This window comes from Nelumbo lutea, chromosome 6, assembly GCF_056320005.1.
Source record: "Nelumbo lutea isolate HS-2025 chromosome 6, American lotus-T2T, whole genome shotgun sequence".
Lineage (NCBI taxonomy): Eukaryota > Viridiplantae > Streptophyta > Magnoliopsida > Proteales > Nelumbonaceae > Nelumbo > Nelumbo lutea.
The window spans coordinates 4,465,342-4,487,590 of record NC_142689.1 but is presented as its reverse complement, the minus strand read 5'-3'; the positions used below and the strand labels follow the sequence as shown (position 1 = coordinate 4,487,590).

At 38.6% G+C, this 22,249-nt stretch overlaps 1 protein-coding gene across 1 annotated transcript; it reads left to right on the top strand.

Moving 5' to 3' along the window:
* Nucleotides 1-179: 179 nt before the first annotated feature.
* Nucleotides 180-21,349, top strand: LOC148846938 (translation machinery-associated protein 22-like). The gene is made up of 7 exons (XM_088952381.1): nucleotides 180-625; nucleotides 725-823; nucleotides 15,785-15,849; nucleotides 19,894-19,975; nucleotides 20,101-20,168; nucleotides 20,260-20,343; nucleotides 21,085-21,349. Exons 1-7 carry the CDS (start codon nucleotides 478-480, stop codon nucleotides 21,139-21,141), a joined length of 603 nt encoding a protein of 200 aa, XP_088808507.1. The 5' UTR covers nucleotides 180-477; the 3' UTR covers nucleotides 21,142-21,349.
* Nucleotides 21,350-22,249: the final 900 nt, after the last annotated feature.

Genomic DNA, 22,249 nt, shown 5'->3' with positions numbered 1-22,249 from the left:
TTTTAGTTTACAGCCCCACCTACGGAATGCTTATCTGTTTCCATGATTCCATATGATATAGGTGAAAACTAGTTTATAGTTTTAGGTTAAGATAAGACAATTGATTAAAAAGTGATTCTCATTAGGCGGGTTATAGCTCATCGTTTAGATATATACATTTGCCAGAGGCCCAGAGGGTTCTCTTGGTTTGGACTTAGGACTTAATAAAGTTGTGGGTCTCGGACTCTCGGCCATGATTCTCTGGACGTGTAGCCCGCCCAAGAAGCCACGGCCCACGGTTAGAGGCTCTGATCTCTGAACTGTTCTAGTGTTCAAATAGTTCGATCGAACTCGTCTCAACTCTCAACCTTGTTAGATTTGCATTTCCATTCCCTGTGTTTTAGCGTTTAGGAGAAGGATGGAAAGCACTCCGTCAAGCCATAAATACATATAGACAGAGGCCGAGACAGACAGTTTCAAAAGCAAGTGAGAGTTTTAATGGCGGAGAAACCCCAGCCGGTTCGCGTTCTGTACTGTCCTGTTTGCAGTCTCCCTGCTGAGTATTGCGAATTTGGACCTGACTTTGAGAAATGCAAGCCCTGGTTGATCGAAAATGCTCCTGAACTTTACCCCGATCTTCTTAAAGGTACTTCCTTTCTATTCTTTTTCTTTTCTTAATCTCTTCGTGGATAGATGAACCCCCCAATCACTGTTAATCTTATGATTGTTAACACTTAACATGCAGACCGCAATAACAAGCAGGTCGATAAGGTTTCCGAGCAGCTCCAATCCGTTGGAATTTCTTCCGGTGGCGGTGACGTTGCTGCTACTGTAACTCGTTCGGGTACTCCAAATTTCCTTCTTGCTTTTAAAGCTTCTTTTATTTGCTCATCTATGCGTTCTTGTTTCCTGGCACCGTCTGATGATTTTGTACCGATCGTCGATCCCCTCTGTCCTTTTCTCTGTTCTTTTGCCTTCTCATTTGCAATTTATAACATAGGCATGGGAAATCTGAGAGAAGGATTGAATACTTTTGAAGTCTGGATCTTTACGAATCAAACTTGAAAGTTCGAATAATAAGATAACATTTCTTATAACATTTGTGTTAATTTTCCTATATGAAAGATAAAAGCTTCAGCTGAGTCGATATAGGTGTTTCGTGCTTCTCATTCGTTTGATTACTTCAGAATTTGGTTTTCTGCTTAATCAAACAGAGCCCTTGTGTTTGGCGTTCAGGCAACAAAGTTTCTCCAGCACATCCGTTTTCTCACTTGCCTCTCTTTGCTGGAAAATGACTTCCTCTTTTCTACCTGTGATATCATTTGCCCAATTTGAGTTTTCGTTGCGAAAATGTTAGAATGCTCATTTCAAGTCTCGTCTTCTGAGCTCTAACTCAAAGCCTTCTACCTCCTGTCTTCAGTATCTCGTTCCCGATCAATCATCAACATTTACTGATACAGTTGCCTTATGTCACCAGAAGCCAAAACCTCGATTTAATTTGCAAGAGTCTTTTGCAAATGCTGTAACAATATGAAAGAGCAATAGCCTTCTAGAATAAACCTTGTTTCATTTTTTTTCTTGTTTTTCTTAAGCTCTGAAAAGAACCCCTTTTCAGAGTATAGTTTTTTTTTATCAATAACACAATTCATTAATTATCACAATAATTATAAAGAGGAAGACAGACTTTCTAATCTTCCAACTACATTATGAGCTCCAAGAGAAGAAACAAGAGAGAAAGAGAGAACATAAGAAGAGAAAAATTAAATTACATCTGTGCCCAAAACATGACATCCCTGTCCACCCCTTGTTTAGCTAACCCATCAGCAAAAGAATTAGCTGATCTTTTTACCCAACTGATTTTAACTTCCATTTCTCGAACCAGCCATCTGAATTTCCTCTTCAAGTTACTATAACTCCATAAACTACTCTCTTCTTTGTTCAGCCACCCAACCATCACCTCCGAGTCTCTTTCAATTATAAGTTTTTTGATATTCATCTCCCTAGCTTTCTGGACACCTTCCATAACTGCGTGGATTTCAGCTCTGAGAGAGTCACCCACTCCAATTGGGCCTGAGAACATGGCAGAAACGACCCCATTCTCATCCCTGAAGACACCCCCAATCCCTGATTGTTCGGGGTTGCCTATGCTACTTCCATCAAAGTTTAGTTTTATGAAGCCCGCAGGTGGGGGAGTCCAAGACACCCCCAATCTTAGCTTTAGTCAGGGTACAACTAGCAATCTCACCCCACTTCCTCAGCATATCATCCACTGTATATTCTGTGGAGATCTCTAGGGACTTCATCCACTGAATAACCCTTATGTGGATCAGGGTCCTCAACTCTTCAACACCTCTCTCTAGTCTCTACATCAAAGAAGATTCCGGAATTTCTTTCTTCCCACAAAGACCAACATACTACTGCCCTCAGTCCTCTCTACATAGTCCTTCCCCTTTTCATATGCCACCTGAAAAAAGAAGGATAAAAAAGGCCTTGCAAATTCGAAGGAGGAATCTAGGTACACCCAAAAAGAGAGCAAGCCCACTCCCAAATAGACTTTGCAAAATGGCAAGACACCAGAAGATGAAAACCGGTCTCCCCATCAGCTTTACAAAGAACACACCAATGAGGGGACAAACAAGTATTGGGTCTCTTCTTTTGGAGCAGATCACTAGTGTTGATTCTTTCCAGAAAGCCTCTCCAACAAACCTCATTAACAGGGAAAGGGGGGGGGGTTATAGGATTGGTGGGCTAGTTTAGTACTTTAAAGAAAGAGGCATAGGAGAAAGAACCAGTAGGGGTGGGGGTCCAGATTCTGGAGTCATCCTTAAAAGGGTCCAAGAAAACATTATCATGAATAGAGAGGAGACATGAGATATTGTCTAGGTTTGAGTCCTTCACAGCCCTTCTCGGACCCAAATTCCAACCAAACCCAGAAATGGAAGAGGATGGGTTCAAAAAAGAGGAAACTGGCTCATATTTAAAATCAAAAGAGCATACAAAGAAGGAAACTGGTCCTTAAGAGGTGCATTCCCCACCCACATTTGTTCCCAAAATTTTATGGAGTTGCTTGAGTTCAAATCATACCTGGGTTTGATCAACAAGTGGGAGAGGTACACGTGGCATTGTTCCCAGCCCCCCTTTCATGTTTAGAGGATTGGTAAAATACTGTCTCCTGAGGTTGGTTGGAAAGCCCTTCTGTCCTTTGGGCACCATGGCAATCTCTCCTCTCAGCCCTTGGTTCAGCCCATATTAGTACATTTTTGCTTTGCCGCAAGTTCCCCCGGTTTACCACTTCTTTTACACCTTGCCCGATCTGAAGTTTTGAGAGTGGGTTATTTCGGCTGTTGTCCTTAGTCCCATTTACTTCATGAGTCCCAAGTCTGCTTCCATTCCTTGTCATACCTTCTTGGCCGTCTGGAGTAGAGATCTATTTTTCCTCCAAGCCTTCTTGAAAAAAGACTTTCAGCATTCAGCAGGCCCATCTCACCCACATCGCATCCACCTTCGTCATTCACACTTCCCATGCTGGTTCCACCCTTTAAACTCTCTCCCAGATCTTCCTCATCTGCGCTAAGTGCACGCAGCCTTTGCCCAGTTCTTCCCTCTCTTCATTTCTCTTTCTTGCGTACCTTGGATTCGGTTTTTCTGAAGAATGTCGTATCGAGCTTTGAAACAATTTCCAACCCCTTGTCTCGACCCACGTGATCCTTTAAGTACTTAAAATTAAAACTCGATTTATTATTTGGCCCGCCCAACACCGGTTTAGACCAAGCGTTTTGACTGCAACATCCATCTAATCCCTTCGCCACATCAGCATAAGAGAGGTGGCCCGCTTTGACTAAATTCAAGTTTATTAAATTTGAATTAAATTCCTTTACTGGCATGCGTGTCGTTTGGTTTACCCCAGACGACTAAATATGTGCCAATTTAATTTCCCCCTACAAATCTTTTTCACACCCCAATCTCATTCTTCCATGTGTCCACCACCCTACCACCTCACCTTTGTCTTCAACCTTGGGAGTTCTTCCCCACCACGCCTGCTCAACTTTTGAAGCCACCCACACCTTATACCACACCCCATCTGAGCATATCTTGAAGACCCTAGGCAGTTTTTCATGCTTGATTCCAGGAACCTTCATCTCAACGGCATCCAGATGATTTTTATTAGCCTGCAACTGCACTCCTCTGAAGCTATGAGCAATTTGTTCAAGAGCAGAGTTCTGCTTATTGATAAAAAAAAAAGAGCAGAGTCCTGCTAGAGGTTGAAAGGAAGGCCAACAAGCTTCAGCCGGGTGCCCCCATTTTGAACTTCCACTTCATTACAGCTTGGTCTCCAATTCTGGACTTGTATAATGCCACTGCCCACAGCCATTGCTTTTAAGCTTAACTCTTGGCCGTCTACATCAAGAATGGCCTTATTTTCTGTAAACGGGATTAACATTGCTTCATTGCCCAAACCTAACTTCCCTACAACTGCATTCAATACTTCCTTCCAGTCTTTGACTCCCTTATCAGCCACTAAGATCATTCTTTTTTTCCATTTCATCCGTCCTTGCTCCTACCCATATTCTCTAGTGATTTGAGGTGCAAGCAACTACCAAACCTGGAGACCCAGAGCCTTGTGTTAACACTCCCAGTAGTCTCTACCATACCTCCCTCCTCCTGGCTCTTACTGCCATGACCCTTGGACTTCAGACCAGATATCTTCACATCCTCTGCCTTCTTTCTAGCCGAGGCAACAAAGAACTCTTGTAACTTCTCCACAAAGGCCATCCACCCACTCTTCCTTTTCCCTTCCGGTACACAGATCATTTGTTTTCCATTTCTACCAAAAAACTAAAACATAGTTATGAACCAACCTTTGCAATTCATTTTCAGTTCAATTGCAAAGGTCTTACATACTACTACTACTACTACTACTATTATTATTATTATATATTGTTCACACCCCATTTGCTATCAAAGCCTTTGATCCCTAAATCTCTCATTTTTTAGCTATAATTTCCAAAGCTCTTGATCCCTTTATGTTCTATCTTCCATATTAACCTTATGCCTTGGCTAGAACCCAAAGATTGTAGCTTCTTCGGAGATATCACTAGGCTAGAACCCCAGTTAGACAACCTAGACACTTGCCAGTTTTACCAAGGTTAGAACCCTTGAGCCAAGGTCGTAGTCGCGTTGTAGGCCGAAGAGTGAGGGACGTGAAAGTTGACTTACCATATTTGATGAAGTAAAAGGATAAGATAAAGTTATTTAGGACCGCCTCTAGTTCCCCCAAAAACTTTGGAGAAAGTAGTAGTAGGACATCCTTAGCGAAATCCATGTCCCTAAAAAATTATGGAAGAAGTAAGCTGCGATAATATAGAAAAATCTTTACATAGCTGGACTATCCCAAAGATTGCACCATCTAAAATATACAAAAAGGGAATATTCAGCCTAAAAACATACCTAAATATTAGGATTGTGAAAAGAACAATCGCCCTAGGAAACGAAGCAGAGAGTTTTTCTCTCGTAGATAAGAAGGTAATAGAGACTTATAAGAGAAAGTCTAACTGTAATTTTATACATTTTGGCTTAATACAAGTTACCATCAAACCATTAACCAGGATGGGATTACAAACAACTGCTTTAGCCTGTCTTACCGATTCTAGACATAACAGATTCAGTGACTCCTTATTAGGGGTAATAGAAGGAAGCCTTCGTCAAGGGCCAATCTATTTCAATTTCTTCCCAAATTTTTCTGTATCACTAATAGATCTGGGAATCCATGAAGCCTTAACTCTTAGGATTCAGACCCAAGGTTTCGACATGAAACCAGGATCAGAAAATATAGCGTTAGTGTATAGAGTCTACTTCAAGACCATGAATACTATCTGTCATAATACCAGGATCATAGAGAATAGGGGAGTGGCTACCCTATTCCTGACCAATGCTAAGAATAATGTTACAATTCTTAGGCAGATCAATTGGAATGAAGTGAAAATTCCGGAAAGTTGGTCATTCTCTAAAGTAGAGCCTCCTAGTCCTATCGAATCCACTGAATTAGCATCCATATTCAGTGAACAAGATGGGTCTATAGAACTCAGGTTTAAGAAGAGCCTCGACGTCGTCGCGGCTACGTATGCCAAATCAATGGACACAAGGTCCAGGAGATCGGTAGACCTGGCATGTCCTCCTTCAGGAATTATTTATGCTACCTATGAAACTCCAATAACAAATAATTCACCGTTGGACTATCAGACAACCCGAAGAGAAAATCCATCAGTAAAATCCTATGAGCCTATAGAGGCGGATTTTGAAATTAACATGTTGGAAATAGAAGACGAGTTCCAAATAGATAAAGACCTTATTAGGTTAGACTTCAACGTACAACCTTTAAAGAAAAAATGGTTCTTTAAAAAATTTACTAAGGAAGAAAGAGATCGTATCAGAGAAATATGGTACGATGACATGATGAAGGTGAAAGAAAATATCCCTTTCTGGGATTGGTTTGCAAAATAAAACCAACTCTTGCAACCTCCCTTTGAAGAACTAGAGTTATGTGTTACAGAAAAATTGTCTAAAGCCTGGAAGACCGCAACAACAGGATAAATTGTGGAATCAATACATCCACCCTTGGAAGCAGTAAAGATTAGAAAGGATGAGCTTATAGCTAGCCCAATAAAAAATTCAATGATAATAAAAGAATCTGAAAAGGTCAAACCCGAACATTGTTCTCAAATAATAAAGCAAAATAATTATACAAATATATGCTTAAATGTTCTAGGAAAACAAACCAACAAGATAGAATCTTTGTTGAGCTCATTAGAAATTTCTAAATCCAGAACAATAGTTAAAAAAGAAAAACCCATGGCAATCATGCCAAGTTTCGCTGAAAATATGAAAATCAAAACAACCCCATCAGATCTGTCAAAAATAAGCTATCAAGAATTATCATCAAGATTGATATCTTCCTCAAACTGGGAAAAGGGAGAAACTTCTAGATCTTTTAAAAGCAAAATAGAGGATGGTTTATCAGACTCCCGATCAGTGAATTTCATGGGAGAAGATTCAAATAATGAGTCTGTAGCCGAGGATGAACCCATTAAAAATCCGGAGATAAATAAACTCTCCTACCATAGTAGAAAGCCTTATTATAAGAGGAATACCCCAGTTGATCTTCTCTTTGAAGAACCAATGAAACCTCAAGTAGGATATAATTGGAATACATTCTATGCATGGAATTTAGACGGCAAATCTGAATATTAGATTCATGATACGATAGCACACATGACTATGTATGCTTGTGCCAGCAAATTGGCTGGTAATGATGAAAAGGTGATAGCCACTGTTATCACTGAATCCTTTACAGGACAATTAAAAGGATGGTGGAACAATTACCTCACCGAAGGAGAAAGAAATTACATCCTTAATGCAGTGAAAAGAGATGAAGATGGAGATAGGATCCTTAGTTAAGGACAACCAATATCTGATGCAGTGATGACTTTAATCCTTAACATCCTAAGCCAGTTCATAGGAAATTCATATGATATGAGTGAAAGGATTAGAGAACAATTAATAAATCTTAAATGCAAAACCTTATCTGATTTTAGATGATATAAAGATGTGTTTTTATCCAAAGTACATAGATTGACCAACTCCAGACAAGATTTCTGGAAAAAACAATTTATTGCCGAACTTCCGCCAGTATTTGTTGAAAAGGTTAGGAATTACCTTAGGCGAAAAGGAGGTGGTAGAATCTTGTACTCCAATTACTCCTATGGATATCTAATCCAAGTAGTAAATCAAATAGGATTAGAAGTATGTAATGATCTGAAACTAAAAAGACAAGTTAAAAATGAAAAACTTAATTCTAAAAGAGAATTAGGAGACTTTTGCTATCAGTTTGGAATGGCTCCTGAACCCTCCACTTCCGAATGGTTCAAAAGAAAAAGAAGATAAACTTTTACAAAACGGAAAGGAAGCCTTACAAGAACCATAAGAAGTTTTCTAAAACCAGAAAAGCTGCAGCTCCAACTTGTTTTAAAGGCGGGCAAAAGGGACATTATGCTAACAAGTGTTTTAAAAATAAAAACACCACCAAGAAACTCAATGAATTAGAAGAAGAAAGTGAACCAGAGGTCTTAACAAGAGAATCCTCTACCTCCTCAGAAGAATGATATTTGCTCACAACCTTACAAAATAAAGCTGAAAGAACCAAGAAAGAGATACCTAAACAGCTGCTGGATGAAAAGAATATAATTTCTTAGAGATAACTAATTAAAAGGTCTCAAGCAAAGACTTCCCGACCTCCTACAATACAAGATCTACGGGAAGAAGTCAATCAACTAAAAAGAGAGCTAAAAACCCTCAAACTAAGGGTCGACCAATTAGAAACCGAAAAATTCTAGGAAAACCAATCAGAGAAATCATTAGAACAGGTTTCCGCTGAATTTATCGGAAACGATGAAGAGTTTATATACTCTTTAGAAGAAGTTAAATATCAAAAGTGGTATTCTAAAATTACAATCAGAATCAAAGATTACAAATTTTCAGTAGTAGCCTTAATAGACTCAGGCGCAAATATTAACTGTATTAGAGAAGTAATAATACGTGCTTTGTCCTTCCTTTAGCCACAGATGTTTTAAGAGCATCCGTAATCATGATGTGTGCTAAATGTTCTGAAAATCATAATTATATTGTAAATTGTAAGATTATTTTTATTTTTGAAAATCTATCAAAAATATTAAAAAAAGCAAACATAATTAAGTTTGACTTCAAAGTCAATTAATCTACTTATATTAATGTCTCTTTAATTTAACATACATATTATTGAAAACAAAACAATGTTTCTAAATAGTTAAATAACCTAAATAAATCTTGTTCTAGTAAGAGTTTTAAAATCAGCGCCTCTTGAAAAAAATACTAAAAGAAAAGTAACATTAAAGTAGAGAATGAAGCCACATGAATCATATAAATTTTAAGATTCATGAACCAAATTATAAGATTCAAAGAGTAACCATAAGATTTTCTAAGAAAAGGATTCATATATAAGATTCAAATTGAAACCCTTGGGAATTATAAATTGTATGATTTTGACAACTATGGACGAGAAAGAATGTTTTATTTCCATTACATATTTCTAGAAAATTTCCGATTGGTATTTGCCTATGCCACCAATTTAGTGTTTATTTTAGTCTGAAACACATTTCCGCCCTAAAATATTTGGCAGACTGCATTTTAAAGGATAATTACATAGTTATTGGCTGGTATTCACTATTAAAATCTACAAGCTGGGACCAATGTTCTAAAATGCGGATCCATGAAATGAAGTGTAGTTCAGAGTGCAAAAGCTCAAGGTCTAAGCCTCCTCAAGAGGAGGAGGAAGAGGAGTCCTTTCTTTTTGTACTTTTTCTTTTCCTTTCCTTCAACATATGCCTCAGAACGTTTTGAGTGCACCTCCCCTGGAGGCACACCTCCAGGCATACACCTCAAATGTCTTTAATAACATTGGCTGGGACAAACTCATTTGAAGTTTCTCCAGCTCCTTTAGTGTGATGTCCAAAATGGTGTTAATGCTCTAGTCTTGAATAAGAGTTCTGAAGTCATAGCTTTTGTTTCTGTTTTTGCCCTTTTTTTCTATGAGGTCCACTACAACAACTACAATGTTTTTTGATGAAAATAAATTTATTAAATCAGAAGCAAATTTAGAGTGAGTTCATACAACATCCCAGCGAGAGGCGTGAGCTGCAGCCCCTCCTTGAACCTTACAAGTAAACTAGGAAAGAAAAGCAAGAATCACAATTGAGCCCAAAATAATTCTTCTCTATTTACCCCTTGCTTGGCTAACACATCTGACAAAGTATTTGCTGATCTCCCCACCCACTGTACAGTGACCAACATATTCCTTGTCAACCAACTAAATTTCTTCATTTCATTCTTGTAACGCCACATAGCCTCTTCAGGAATTTTCAACCAACCCACCACCACTTTGGAATCCCCCCTCGATTATTAGGTGTTGTACCCCCAACTGGTTTGCAAATTGCACCCCTTGTACAACAGCTAAAAGTTCTGCCCTGATGGAGTCCCCAATTCCCAAGGGACCTGAGCAGAGCAACAAAATCTCTCCCTTCTCATTTCTCAAAGCACCCCCATTCCAGATAATCCTGGATTACCCATGCTACTTCCATCAAAGTTCAACTTTAGTGAGCCTTCGGCTGGAGGAGACCAGCTTGTAGTTGATTTGTCCTTTAGAGATGAACACCTCGCTACTGCTGACCAATTTCTCCAAAGGTCATTAAAGGAGAATTGATGAAAAATTTCCAAGGTCTTCAGCCAAGGTATTGCCCTATTTAACACACAGTCTTTCAAATCCTGACTGCTCCTTTCCTTTTCTTGAAAAATTTTAATATTCCTTTCTTCCCAAAGAGTCCAAATCAAAGCAGCACGAGCACATCTCCACATAATTCTCCCTATTGTTGTAGGCCAATAAAAGGTAGAATGGTTGAAGAGCATGTGAACTTCTGTTGGTAGACTCCAACTACCTCCAAACAACGAAAGTAGCCAAGCCCAAAGGTCTGTAGAAAAGGGACAATATATTAATAGGTGGTAACAATCCTCACCGTGAGCTCTACAGAGGATACACCAATTAGGAGAAATACAAAGGAAAGGTCTTCTCTTTTGTAGGTTATCTAGAGTGTTTACTTTCCCATGGAATACTTCCCAACAAAACGCCATAATTTTTGGGGGAACTGGCCTGCACCAAATTTCTTTTGACGGAAAGGGTTGGTGAGTAGAAGGTTGCGAGATGGACTTGAAGAAAGAAGCACAAGTGAAGGTTCCATTGGGTCTAGGAGTTCAAACCATCTTATCGGGCTTGGAGGGATCCAAACAAACTTGATTAAGACAACCAAGCAAAACAGAAAGAGAATCAATTTCATCATCCCTAAGTCCTCTGCGAAACCCAAAATCCCAAGTAGGATCTAAGGGTGTTCCAAAAGGTGAGACAAAATTTGAGATCACCTCTTTTTTGTACAAAGAAACAGAAAATAGCGAAGGAAACAAATCCTTTAAAGGTGTGTCTCCTACACAAATATCCTCCCAAAAAAGGACAGAGTTGCCAGAACAAACTTCATACCTGATAAAATTGAGGAATAAGGGTGTTGTGAATAGCCTTCCAAGGTGTTGCTAGGTTAGCTTGCCTTGATACACCAGCATCCCATCCATTCTCTGACCTCCCATGAATGCTTCCCACCACCTCATGCCACAATCTCTCTCTTTCCAATGATCATCGCCACAACCATTTCCCTAACAGAGCTTGATTTTTTCTAGTTACCCTCCCAAGTCCCAAACCCCCCTCTTCTTTACTTCTGCACACAATTTCCCAATTAGCCAAGTGATCCTTTTGTTCTTGTCCCGGCTCCCATAAGAAATCTCTCATCAACTTCTCCAGTTTCCTAGCTTCCCTAATTGGTATCCTAAAAACAGACAAAAAATAGGTAGGTAAGTTAGCCAAGGTAGCTCTTATTAGGGTAATTCTCCCTCCTAAAGAGATATAATTCCTCTTCCATGAGGCTAATCTCTTCTCAAACTTTTCTACCACTGGGGTCCAAAATCTACTCTCCCTAGGATTTGCCCCTAAAGGAAGCCCTAAATAAGACATAGGCCAAGCAGAGGTGGAACACTCAAGACACTCCGCATTAGCCTTGACCTCCCCTACCTCCAAATTTTTACCCACTATGCAACTCTTTTCCAAATTTATACTCAAATTAGAAATACTTCAAATCCTTTGATTAGCTCCTTTAGGTTTGCTACCTTTTCGCTAAAACTTCATTCACAAAAAATCATTAGGTCATCTGCAAACTGAAGGTGGGTGACGGGGACTTGGTGTCTCTCTATTCTCACCCCTAATGGCATCTTCACTGTCAGCCTTAGTAATGATCCTACTAATCACATCAGCTACTAAGGTAAAAAGGAAGGGTGAGAGTTGATCCCCTTGCCTGACACCCCTTCAAGCTGGAAAAAAGTCCCTCACCATACCATTTATCAGAATAGAGTAGTGACAAGTACTGATACACCCAAAAATCCAACTACACCACTTGTTCCCAAATCCACAGTTTTTTATAACCTCTAATAGAAACTTCCAGTTCACCAAATCATAGGCCTTTTCAAGATCCAATTTACAAATGAAACCTCTCTTACTAGACCTTTTCATTTCCTCCACACACTCATTCGCAATTAAGATCTGATATGTTATTTGTCGCCCTTGAATGAAAGCCCCCTGGGTTTCACTAATGATAGAATGAAAGGCCCCTGACATTAATTCCAGGGCTTATAGTGTGATTGTCTGCAAATTCCTTAAAGGCTTCAACTAAATCCTCTTTCAACACATCCCAACAGTCTTGATAAAAACCCCTTGTAAAGCCATCTAGACCTGGAGCTTTGGATCTATCCATTAGAAAGACAGCTTTATTAATCTCTTCTTCCTCGAAATCCCTTTCCAGCCATCTTGCCACTCCGTCATCAGTTCTTGGCCAATCCACCCCTTCCACGACTGCTCTCTCACTCAAAGGTCTTCTATAAACCGATTTGAAGTGGTCCACAAATTTTCTGGCTATGTCATCCCGGTTGGTAATCATTCCCCTCTTATCTCTAGCTTGGTCACAAGATTCTTTCTTCGTCTCCCATTTGCTAAATCATGGAAGAATCTAGTGTTCCCATCGCCTTCCGTAATCCACTTGTGTCTAAATTTTTGTCTCCAACTGATTTCTTCCCTCAGTAACACCTCTTCCAAATCCTTTTTCAATTGTCTCCTTAACACTCTGTCCTCCTCGGTTAGCCCATTTTGAGATTCCTTTACATCCAAGTTCTCTATTCGAGAGATTAGACACAATTTTTGCTCCTCAATTCTACCAAAATGATCTCTATTCCACTCTTTTATTTTGGCTCTCAACCTTTTTAATTTCTTATGAAACTTGATCCCCTTCCATCTTACCCCCCTCTCCTCCTCACCCCACCATTCCTTCAGTTTTTTCACAAAATCTGGATGGGTAAGCCACATATTTTCGAATCTAAAAGGTTTGGGTCGTATAGGAAAAAACTTAATACCTATCTGGATAGGACAGTGATCGGAGGCGACTCTGGGTAACGCTCTAGCAACCAAGTTTTCCAAACTCTTCTTCCAGGCAAAGTTAAATAAGAACCTGTCCAACTTCGAACACAAAGGGGTTTTCTGAAGGTTGGACCAAGTGTAACTGGATTGCAGCAGAGATATTTCCTTCAGTTCACATTCTTCAATAAAACCATTAAATTTCCTCATGCTTGTTGTAATTACCTGTTGGGGATTACTGGTTTCATCAGAGAATCTAATGACATTAAAATCCTCGCCCAGGCACCAAGGGCCATCCCATAGCCCCTTGATTGCATATAGTTCCTCCCACATCTCATTCTTCTCTCTATAGGAATTAGGGCCATAAACATTGGTTAAGACCCATACACACCCATTCTCTACATTCTTACACTTAATGGAAACTGAGAATCTGCCTATCATTTCTTCCACTACTTCTACCACATCCTCCCTCTACAGTGTTACGATCCCCCCCGAGGCTCCCCAAGAAGGAGACGAGCTCCAACCTAAACCTCTAGACCTCCAAAAACTCCTCACCCATCTCCCATCTAATTCCATCATTTTGGATTCTTGTAATAGCACAATATCGGGTTTTTCCCTTCGGAGTAGGTCTTTGATCACCCTTCGGAGTAGGCCTTTCCTCCTATCCCCTCTACTACTGAATTTTAAATCCTCCTCAATGTCTGAAATTAGCCTTTCCACTTCAGATCTTTTTTTCTTCTTTGTTCCTTCCCCCCCTCCTAATACAACAATCATCCTTTTTCTTTTCTCCATCCTTTTCAGCCAATGTCTGAGGAAGAATTTTACCCTGCTCACACTTATTTTGGCTATAGCATCTTTCTAAGAATCCTTCATTTTTTTTTAGTTCCTCCATCATTGTACAGATCAACTCCCAAATTCTGTCCGCCTCCCCTTTACTACTTCCTTCCAACACCCTCTCTCCTTCCCCTTTCACCCTCTCTCTTGCATCAGAACCTCCTGAATAGGAAGCTGGAATATCTGTTACAGGCATAGCAAACATGTCAGTACCTAAAAAAGAATTGACACCCATACCTGGTAGGACGGGGGTAGGACTAGAATCACTGGAATTATCACCTATGAATTATTTAAGGCAAAGTGTGTGCCTGAAGTGTGTGCCTAAGAAGGTGAAGTATCACCTATGAATTATATAACAGTATGAAAATCTAAATTCTCAATGAAACAAAATCTCTTTAGCTCAATTGGCTATAGAGTGTTGTGTTGTTAACATGGAGATTGTAAAGTTGTAGGTTCAAGTCTTACATGGGCCAAATTGTTTATACTCGTAAAATAATATTACAATGTATAATATGGTATGCTACCTATTAGAACATCAAAGTGAAGGTTAATCCATCAAAATATAGCAACAAGTCAGAAAGGGCACCACACAACATGAGTCTTGCATGTGATCCTTGGCACACCTTTTAAGACACTGGATGGACATAAATCAATTTTATGAAATTATATTTAATCTCAATCCCCATAAATTGGGACGAGGCTTAGATGGTTATGATGATGATATTTTAAACTCAATGTGTCTTCTATCTTGTTATCATGATTTGCTTCATAATATCCTGTATGTATTGCTACTGCACATAAATGTGGGCACAAATGTTGCAATGTGATATACAGGCATGATGTGTTGGACTCAATCTGTTGAGCCTTACAAAATATGTTTCAGAGATTTGGTGAGTTTACTTTTTCTATTTCATGTAAGGCAATATTTTTTTTTTGAGAGAAAGTAACAGTAGTTGAACAAGACTACAATCAGTCTTGAATTCGAAAGTAAAAGAAAAGAATTTCAGAAGAAGAAAAGAAGAAGAGAGGGAGAAAAGCAGAAACACATGAAGGGTTTTTTTAGAAAAGAGAGAGAGGGTCGAATTATTCAGATCTGCCGACCCACTTTTAATATTTATATGTTGACTAATTGTAAAAGGGCTGAATTGCCCTTATTGCTTACATGGCAAATAAACTAATAATAAAGCTGAAATAACAAGCTGTAACAACAAACTGAAATAACTACTAACTAACACTGACATAACAAACAAAAAATAGATGCTGTGCTGCCATACGAACACAGTGGGGACCACAGCAGTGGGGTCCACATCAGTGTTCTCTACAGTAACCAAAGTTCATTAAAAAGGACAGGAAGCACATGTAAGGCAATAATTGATGTAAAGGAGAATACTTTAAATTTAGAAACATAATTCAATGCAAGCAACAGGGTTTATGCTCATGCTAGGGCATTCCCTGGCACTAAACAGAACCAAATGGCAAAACAAGATTTATGTAACTGAACCCATATAGTTGGGATAAGTATTAGATGTTGATGATGATGATGAATTCAATGCAAGCAACACTAAATAATTAAAACTATTCATAACTGATTGCATTATTTTTCTAAGCATCAGAAATTTACAATTCATTCCTTATTTGGATTAAGAATCCAAGACTTTGTAGTTTGTAGTTGCTTACTGTAGACCTGGAAAAGAAGAAGAATCCCTTTGAGTCAGTCCATGTCCATGTCAAGTTCTCATATACAAACATATGGACTGGCAACTAATTTGAGGTTTCAGGAGTACGTGGAGGATAGGGAAATGGGAAGTCATATTCTGGAGAATATTTGGGTTTCTTTTCTATAAATATTTGTGAGTGTAAGAACATCTGTTTCTGTTGCTATAGGAGGTACCTCAACATCTAAGCAAGAAGAAGTAAAACGACTTCCTGGTGGGAAGATAAAGAAGAAAGTAAGTGTTGCATTTCATTGTCAAGTAATCACCACAGTGAACCATTTTTAGCTTTTGAACATTATAGACTATTAGTCTTTTGTAAGCTTTATTTTGACTCATATCTGGCTTCAATTTGCATTTATACTCTATCGGTACAGTTTCAAGTTATTTTTTGTGTGCCATCTCTCATGCTTGAGGTTTCTGTTCTCAATTCTCATCTACCTGTACCAGTTGCCGTATATCTTATTGGCAGTTGGTACCAAGATTGTATTTTAGTCTTAGTCTTTGTGATGATAAATCTTCAGGCTTTCTTCACCATGTTATTTGCCTGGTTTGGTGATGATTTGTTTTTTGGTTCTGCATTCATACCCTGATGAAAATGTTGTCCATAAAATTTCCCCTTTTTTGACAGTTCACAGTCCATAAAATTTCTCCTTTTGTGAAATTGACATGCTGTGAGTTTATTGATGTCTCAAAAAATTGTACTGTTAAATTGTCTTGAGTTCTATGCAAATATTATAGTCTTGGTTAATCAAATGATTTTTTGATGTTATGTACTTGTCATAGTGTTGAGAATTTTTGTAAATTCTGAGGGTCTGTCCAAGTTTCACCCTCTGTACAGTAATACAAAACCTTTTTCCATTTATAAAAAAAATGTTATGTTGGCCATAGCATTCAGCTTCAACTCATTGTTTATGAGCTTGATTCCAGAACCAACCCAATGTGCTTAAACATGGTTAAGGCTTAAGCATTACAGTAATTTATATATATATATATATATATTTTGATCAATAACAGTAAATTTTATTAATAATTGAGAACTTAGGAAGTCACATAGAAAAGGAGCTAAAGAATCTTAACTCCCTACTATACCAATGTACACCCAAACCATGAAAAACTTACAACACAGCCCAAAAGAGAGTTTTTGTTCACCCCTTGTCTAGCTAGCCCATCTGCCAAGGAATTTGCATTTCTTTTTATCCATGTGCAATGAACTTCAATGTCCTTAGTCAGCCACTTAAACTTCCTCTTTTCATTGTTGTAAATCCAGAGCTTAGAGCTATCCTCTTTTAGCCAATTCACCACAATTTCAGAATCACCTTCTATGATCAGTTTTTTAATATGCATGTCCTTAGCCCTTTGGATCCCTTCAAGAGCTCCTAGAATCTCAGCCTTTAGAGAATCGCCCACCCCAATTGGACCGGAATACATAGCTAACAAGTTCCCTTTTTCATCTCTTATCACTCCCCCTGTTCCAGAAGGCCCTGGATTATCCATGCTGCTGCCACCAAAATTCAGTTTGGTAAACCCTTGAGGTGGAGGTGTCCAACAAGAACTTGAGGTCTTCTTCACCGGAGCTGAATCTGCAATCTCCTTCCAATTTCTTATCATTTGATCAACTGAGAAGTTTGTAAACAGTTCTAAAGTTTTCAACCAATGTATCACCCTAACATGGATACTCTCCAAGATTGCTTCCAAGCTTCTCTCCTTATCTGAGAAAATCTGTGAATTTCTCTCCTCCCAAACAATCCAACATACTGCAGCCCTAACACAATCTCCACATGATCTTGGCCCTTTTTGTTGTCCAGTGAGGCATGGATGCGAATAAACTTTGCACATTCAAAAGAGGGGTCCACCTGCACCCAAACAAAGAAGTAAACCATTCCCAAATACCTTTAACAAATTGACAAGAAATTAGTAAGTGGTATCCAGACTCACCATCAGATTTACAAAGGACACACCAGTTAGGAGAGAAACATGTATTGGGTCTTTTTCTTTAAAGTAAATCCCCTGTATTAACGCTTTCCAAGAAGGCTTCCCAACAAAAACTCCCAACCTTAGGAGGAATAGGTTGACACCACACCTCTTTAACCGGGAAGGACAAACCAATAGGAGAGGGGGGTAATAGGGCCTTAAAGAAGGTGGCACAAGTGTAGGACCCCAAAGGAGTGAGAGTCCAGATTCTATTATCTGCCTTTGTTGGAGCAAGGAAAACCCCATCCAGAATGGATAATAAGGCTGAAAGACAATCTAACTGTGTCCCTGATAGCTTTTCTAAAACCCAAGTTCCAACCAAAACCAGAAGGTGAATTAGAAGGTACAAGGAAGGAGGAAACTGGTTCATTTTTCATGGTAGAGATAGCAAAAAGGCTTGGAAATTGATCTTTCAAAGCGGAGTCCCCAACCCAAATATGTTCCCAAAATTTAGTGAGGTTAGCTGAGTGCACATCATACCTTATCCAGGAAGAGAACAAGGGCAAAATAGCTTGAATAGCTTTCTAGGGAGATGCTCTTGTAGTCCTTGCAAGAATCCCAGAATCCCATCCATTATCTGCCATCCCATGAATACCAACCAGTATCTTAACCCAAAGTCTTTCTCTCTCCAATGAGAATCTCCACAACTATTTCCCTAGTAGTGCTAGATTTCTACTCCTTATATTCCCAATTCCCAGACGTCCCTCCTCCTTACTCCTACACACTATCTCCCACCTAACCCTATGGTCCTTCTCCTCTCCTAGCTCCCATAGAAACCCTCTCATTAGGGTGGATGACCAAAGGTGTTTAAAAATTCTAATGGACACCCTCAAATGTGGAAGTAATGGAAGTTCATTCTGGTGCACTTGATTACTATAAATTGTACTTTGATTCTAGCTACGTACATTAGTAGCAACTGTACCTATCATGCCATTTTTCTTATGTATGGACAACTATTTAAGTATTGAATTTGGCCTTGCTACGTAAGTTTATATTATTTTAGGCCTTTCTCAGTGTTTTGAAATTGTGAGGCATAAAGAAAGCACAAGGGGCTTTTTGCACCTGAGGCGCATGGTGCAAAGCAAGGCACAAAATTTAAAAACATTAAAAAAATCAAAATAAATTTAAAAGTAATGTTAATTCAAAATATGCAAACTTAAATTTTAAAAGAAACTAAATATTTTAAAAAGCTTATTGGTTCAAATTAAAATACATAAACATGACATGTAAAAATGTTTGAGCACTCAACGATTCAAGCATGTTAAACTTTCAATCTGTTTATTTCTCTCCCAACTGCATTACTTCATGTGTTTAATGTGATGTTAAACATCTTATATTCTTGTTTGTGCAAGATCGGCCATACCAATGGGAAACCCAAACAAGTTCATATGAAGTTCCTAAAATATATTAAGAGATTGGTTTTATGATTTTAGCTGCATTTCATTATATTGTCAGGGTAAAAGAACAGCACTAGCGGGGGGGTGGGGTCTGTTGGAAATTTTTTAAGTTGAAAAATTTGTTGTCTATTTGTCTTGTATTAATTTTTTCCATTCCTACTATGTTCTATTTGAGATTGAATGCCAATATTTTGGTGGACCAGTACATAATACAAGTGCTTAGAGTCGTCCAGTCGTTGTTATTTTTACTAGTGGCTGGCATGTAAAATGCATGCATTATTCAATGCTCATTCCCTTTCCTTTTCCTTCAAACCAAAAACAGCTTAAAAGAATGGGGTAGACAGGGAGGAAGGGAGGGCTATCAGAGAAAAGGATTTCAAGGGAAAGTTGGGGGGGGGGAGATAGGATTTTTGGGGAGGTTATTAGGAAGAGATATTTTAGGAGAGAGGGAGACAAATTTTACGAGATATAATTGATAATGTTCAATTGGCTTTCGAGTTCCAACTAATCATGCAATCGATGACATTCTATCCCCAGTAATCTCTTTATGACAATGTTGTCAAACTTGGACCAGATGCACTGAATCATGGGTTGAACAGTTAAACCATTTGGTTGGATTATTTCACTTGCTCAAATAAAAAATACAATACAATAAATATTAGAGGTTGTAAGTTGTTACATCTTTTAACACATGTATTTGGGTATGAACAAACGGTTTGGATTGTGATCCAAGTTTGACAAACTCCTTTATAATAGTATAGGATTTTGTGTTGTCAGAATTGTTGTTTCCTGAATGTTGCACATTTTCTTATTGTGCAGATGTAATAAATCCTTGTGCTGTTCATCTTCTTATGCTTTATCTTGGTATCAATTATAGGAAAATGACATTGTGGATGGGTGCCTTTTGTAGGAGAAACAAGAAATTGTTATTGAGAAGATTGTACGCAACAAGAGGAAATGTGTCACTGTTGTGAAAGGGTTAGACCTCTTTGGTGAGCAATGAGCCGCATGGATTCTTGTGCTTTTGTGATCCCAAAATTCACTAGGATACTGCAATGGTTTTAAAAGCCTTTTGGCACCACGTTTGAACTCACCTTTTAGTGGATGATGTTTTTAGGTATTAAACTCAGTGATGCTTCAAAGAAGCTTGGGAAAAAGTTTGCAACAGGGGCATCTGTTGTTAAGGTGCAGAAGAATTTTACCACATAACATGATATGTTTATCCATTTATCTTATTCCATTTCTAATGTATATGATCTGGATAAATCCTTTTCAGGGACCAACTGAGAAGGAGCAGATCGATGTCCAAGGAGACATAGCCTATGATATCGTGGAGTTCATTACAGAGACCTGGCCTGATGTAATTTTCCTAAGCACCATATCGTTCTAATTTGTGTCAAGTACTTTTGGAATGCTACTTTAGTTATCAATTTTTTTTTCTTGATCGGTAGCAAAACCCCTTTTATTAATCACAAAGTGAATTTGTGACTCAGTTTTAAAATTACAATACCTGGCCTAGCGAGTAGTACTAACTGCAGTCTTCACAAAAGACTAATCCAAAATAACTGTCTTCTCACCTTTACATCTTGCTAAGTTATGACTGAACTCAGTGGTTGACCACTTGATGCAAATGAATGGTATGTTCACTCAAGATGCAACATCTCACGCACTGCTCAACTAAATTCCCACCTGGAGGACCTTTAGCCCAATTTAATCTATTCAAAATAGATGGTCGTCCAACCTCTAAAATTATATATATATATATATTGCATGTCTGTGTATTATTTACTTTTTTTTATTAATTTTGATATGGAAATTGGATTTTTCAGTTAACGTAAATTCAAATGAATTGTATTGATATTTCATTTGGTTTTGCATATCCAAAACCAGAATCTTGCTGAAATTTAAAATCATGTTCTAAGTTACCAGGTTATTTTGCTAATAAATATGAATTACAATTAAAAGGCTTTTAATTGTCTAGTCACATTTGCTGTCTGCCCAAAGAGGCTTTGCCTTTTCTGTTGAAATGATCCTTAGACCTATCTGGATGTTGCAGTGTTACACAAGCTAACCAGGTACCTCTATTTTGAGTTATTTGCAGGTGCCGGAAACTGCAATTTATTTCATTGAAGATGGTAGGAAGGTAGCTGCTGCTTGAATTGATGGCAAAGTTGGTGCCATCTTTAGTTTTGAATGAATCTAATCTTGTACCATGCCAGGAGTCATTCCTGCGTTTCTCATCCAATGTACTGTGCTTTTAACTGAAAAAGGTCACTTGAGTTCCAAGAGATGAGAATGAGATTTGGCGTAAGTTAAAACATTTTCTTTTCTATGGAATAGAACTCGTTTTATCAGTTCAAGAAAAATGCGGTCAGAACTCAACCTCCATGGATGTGATATCTATGTAAATTCTTCTGTGAAATATCATTTGTTTGTGCTCCCCAGTAACCGCAGTCAAACCAAGAGCTTGATTTCTCCCTAAATGTAGTTTGTGGATGATACCTGAAAACTGTAAATTTATAATATAAAGAATAGGTATAGACCTATTTCATCCATGACCTTCCCCTGTTCTGATTCAAAGAAATCCTAGGTTTCATTTTTAGTTGGGCACTGTCTCTAAATCGATGGTTGAAGGTGGTCCATGGATCATTAGATTAGACTTCAGTGGACATGACCAGTCTCATTGTTCGGACTTCATAATTTTTGCACGATTCTGATTTGATTAGCGTCAGAAGATAAGCTACAGACAGACGGTATCTACGAGTGAAATCAGAAATTTCTTGGCTAATGCTAGGGTCAGGCTTTTGCCTTCATGATCATGGAACCCTTGAAGCTGCGTTTGGTAAGGGTTAAACGTAGAATCGAGGCAAATTTGCAGTGCGGTTGAGTTTTGCAATGGTATGGTAAGAATTAATCTAGGCAAGAAGATAATACACTCTTTAACTTTAACACAAAAATACATCATTGTGGTTTGCCCTCTTCTGATTTATGGGCACCGTAAAGGACCGTGATGGCATTGCTTACTAACCATTAACTTCGTTTGCTTTAGTATAGCAGGTGCCAATGTACATCCAAACGGCTTCATTTCTTTTCTTTATTCACTTTTATGGTGCGGGGGCCAGAAGGCCCAGAACCCAGAAGTAATATTGGTGCTGCCCTGTGCCCTGTACTCCTGGGAACTCAAGTTCGACGCATATCAACTGGTGAGTACAGCAAATTCAGTAGTTAAGAGTCCAAAAGAATTCTACAAAGTAGCTGGAGTCATT

Excerpts from the sequence above, each read along its gene's own strand:
- LOC148846938 (XM_088952381.1), top strand. The coding sequence starts at position 478 with ATGGCGGAGAAACCCCAGCCGGTTCGCGTTCTGTACTGTCCTGTTTGC. Across the intron at positions 824-15,784 it reads TGCTACTGTAACTCGTTCGG|GAGGTACCTCAACATCTAAG; the intron begins GTACTCCAAATT and ends CTGTTGCTATAG. Across the intron at positions 20,344-21,084 it reads TTACAGAGACCTGGCCTGAT|GTGCCGGAAACTGCAATTTA; the intron begins GTAATTTTCCTA and ends AGTTATTTGCAG.